General features: G+C 49.2%; 1 protein-coding gene across 1 annotated transcript in view; it reads left to right on the forward strand.

Moving 5' to 3' along the window:
- Positions 1–2,202, forward strand: part of cryaa (crystallin, alpha A) — a gene marked incomplete at both ends in the record, with an annotated part of 4,543 nt that extends 2,341 nt beyond the window's left edge. The window contains one exon of the mRNA XM_084321118.1: positions 1,993–2,202. Coding sequence (XP_084177244.1) covers positions 1,993–2,202 — 210 coding nt within the window. The remainder of the gene's footprint in view (positions 1–1,992) is intronic.
- Positions 2,203–3,501: the final 1,299 nt, after the last annotated feature.

Genomic DNA, 3,501 nt, shown 5'->3' on the forward strand with positions numbered 1-3,501 from the left:
CATACAGAACCCCCCCCCCTCTCCACTCCTCTGGTCTTGTACAGAACCCCCCCCCCCTCTCTCCACTCCTCTGGTCTCGTACAGAACCCCCCCTCTCTCTCCACTCCTCTGGTCTCATACAGAACCCCCCCCCCCCTCTCTATCTCTCTCTCATTCCATGCTTTATTTTGATTTTGATTCCCTGTGTCAGAGGCCCATGGGGATGGAAGGGGGGGCAACGGGGCAAGTAGCGGGACGGCGCGGGGGGAGAGGGTTAAGGGGTTGTTGCGGGGAGGGTGCCGGCAGCAGCAATAACAAAAGTGTTTTAGTTCCTCCTGCGTCGTCAGTGCGTCACTCCTCGCCACGAGGCCTGCCCTGTGTTCCCAGAAGGTTGATGATTCACGGGGCTACATTTCTGAGATCAGGAATGCGGTGCGTGTGAAACCAAACCAGTGAGAGGAACCGGAGAGTACAGAGGGCAGAGAGAACGACCTGATAGCACTTAATTATTAGAACACAACCTACTGCATCCCCTGCTGCGTTATATCACCCCCCCCCCCCCCCCCGCGCCATGAATCAACATCCGTGTTCTTTCACCCGCCTCAGGGGCCCCGTCCGCTCCTCTTCTACGACCTCGCGCAGCGTTTAGTTCAGTTCAGTTTCACTTTATCGTCCACAATGTGGAGATTTGTCTTTGGTCTCACCATTGAACAAACAAATAAAACCACAACATTATACATATACATCTGTAAGGGGAAAGTGCAGCGAATGTAGGAATACAATATATACATCAACAAGGACCGGGTCTAACGAGTGCAAGATTAATTGAATGCCTTAATTAATGGCATTAGGAATGAAGGAGTTCTTTTTAAATGTTTCGGTTTGCCCTAGGTCGTCTGTAACTAACGACCACCAGAGGGCAATAGCTCGAGCTACCCATAGAGTGGGTGAGAGGGGTCACCCACTATCTTCCTAGCTTTCTTCCTAAGCACTTCGTTATAGATGTAGCTTAGCTGTTTTTGTGGCTTCCCTATGGTTTTAGAGGCCAAATTCACTATCCTCTGATAGTTTAGATAATTTAAGATTGTGAAGATTCCACAGCTAAAGGAGAAGGTCTTACACTCCACACCTGAAGACCTGACCTCTGAGGAAGACCCACCGGATCCAAACGTTGTCGGAGCCTAATGGATAAATCCGGGTCTATTTTGCAAGCTACACCCTTTCACTACCACACTACAGACGGTTAACCGATACCCAAATGCCGGTTTGACAACATGAAGCGAGGCTAAGCGTCGGAAACCTACATTTTCAACAACAGGAAGGGGCTGGTGGTCCAGCACAATAAATGTGGTTATTTTCTAATCAGCTTTGCTTTGTTACCGTCTGCAGGGAGTTTCTCGTGCTTCTGAATGGTTTCCAGCGACGTTAGCTGCTGCGGCAAAACCTTTCCTCTTGGTATTTGTTGCACGTATATGAACTCGGCATACTCAGTTTCCATGATGAATCTGCAAGTGTTTCATTTAAGGTGTTTAAAGTGTTTAATGTCTGTGGTGTTGACGTTTCCAGTGTTGCTGCCACCCCTAGAAACACTTGCGTTGCAGATATTACACTTATTATAGCCTTTTTTTCTTTTAGCTTAAAATAACTCCACAAGTTAACAACAAGTTCACTCACGTTTAGCTAATGCTAACGTTGTCGTCTCGCCACTACTGTTCACGTGATGGCATGCTTTACGGCATGTACAATGAACTTCCTGTTTTTTCCGATATCCGATCCTGTGTATTTGGCCAGTGTCGGACCGATACGGTGCCATCCCCTCTAGAATTCTTAGGATGCTGCCCCACTGCCCCAGGGTGGCGATGATTGCAGATCAGCTTCCCTCAGGCCTCAGCCATTATTGGGAGAATTCCAAAACTGACTCCAGATCACCCATCACCCCCCGGGTCTTCAAGCTGACATCACCATTCATCCTCTCTCCCCTCCCCTCCTCTCCTCTCCTCCCCCTCCCTGCAGGACGACCACGGCTACATCTCCCGCGAGTTCCACCGCCGTTACCGCCTCCCCTCCACCGTGGACCAGTCGGCCGTCACCTGCACGCTGTCCACCGACGGCCTCCTGATCCTGACCGGGCCGAAGGTCGGCGGGAGCGTCGACTCTGGCCGCGGCGACCGCAGCATCCCTGTGTCCCGCGACGACAAGTCCAACGCCACCGGATCCTCCTAGACGGGGGGGTGCGAGGGTGAGGGCCATCGAGCCCGCGGTGCCGGGGAGGAGGGAGGCACAGGAGAGGGGTGGCCAGTCTTACAACCGAGGCTGTGGCCCGGGGGGGGGAGGGGGCAGTCTCTCCCACCCTCGCTCCCTATTTCTCCTTCTTCGCGCCCTATCCCCCCCCCTTTAGAGGATATCAGTGTACTTCTAGCCTCCTAGTTTCCTTTTTTTAGGTGACATTTAGTACATCATTACGATCCTATTAATATTCTTGTTATGACAGACCACTCCCCCCACGGGGATGGATAAGCCAGGATTGGTCAAGGCTTTTGGGGGGGGGGAGGGGGGAAGAAAATCACCAACGATTAGACAGAGTCACCCGATCCAACCCTTACTTCCTGTTTCCCATGAAACCCCAAGTGCATCATGGGTAACGTTCCAACAATAGTGTATTAGTTGGATCGCTTCTCTTAGGGGCTCTTCAGAACAAGCCCGTGCAGGAGAGGCGGTCCGGGCGTTAAGCTTTGGGTTAAAGTGCCTCATATCTGGTCCCGGGTTTTTATCTCTTAACTACTGATCGTATACGGAGTTTATCCAACCTCCCTGGCTAATCCCGTTCCCTGTGTTGGCGCTTCGGAGAATCCTCTCCTGTCACTGAATATCTCCTGTCTTGTAGCGTTAGCTCTGTTCCAAACTGATATCTGCTCAAGTCTACTAAAAGATAAAAACGCAATAAAGCTGTATAATTAACAGAAAAAAGCAACTCTCCCACGTGTCTTGTGTTTATTCTCTTTGTTATCATAATGTCTCCTACGGCATGAAGGCAGGGTGAACGGATGAAACATGGTACTGTAGACGTATACGCACAGGGTCAGCTAGGCTGGGTTTCACTTTGTTCCCCGGCGAGACGTCTAGACGTCATATCAGGCCCTGAGTGAGGCCAACTTAATTGTCCTCTTTAAAAGGTGCAGTTTTGGGGAATACATTTCAAGTCAAGAGTTGAGGGAAAGTTCTGTGGTATATGAAAATATACATTATAATAAATGCTCAGAAAGAAACTGGGTCCATGGGAAACTGAAAAGTTACCATTTTACTGTTGTGGTTTACAATTGCAGGGTCATACTTTGTGTTTACAAATATATTTACTATTCTAAGAAGCTTCTTAGAATAGTAAATATAGGCTTCCGTTTGATTTACAGTGCTTTTAATGACTGAAATTCAAAGCATTACATTGTAGTAGCAGGCTCTACAAATGTAAACAATCACCTCACTCAGTACACAGTGCACCTTTAAGGCAAGTAAGAAAAGACAGTG

The sequence above is a fragment of the Notolepis coatsorum genome (assembly GCF_963971535.1).
Source record: "Notolepis coatsorum genome assembly, chromosome: 1".
NCBI lineage: Eukaryota > Metazoa > Chordata > Actinopteri > Aulopiformes > Paralepididae > Notolepis > Notolepis coatsorum.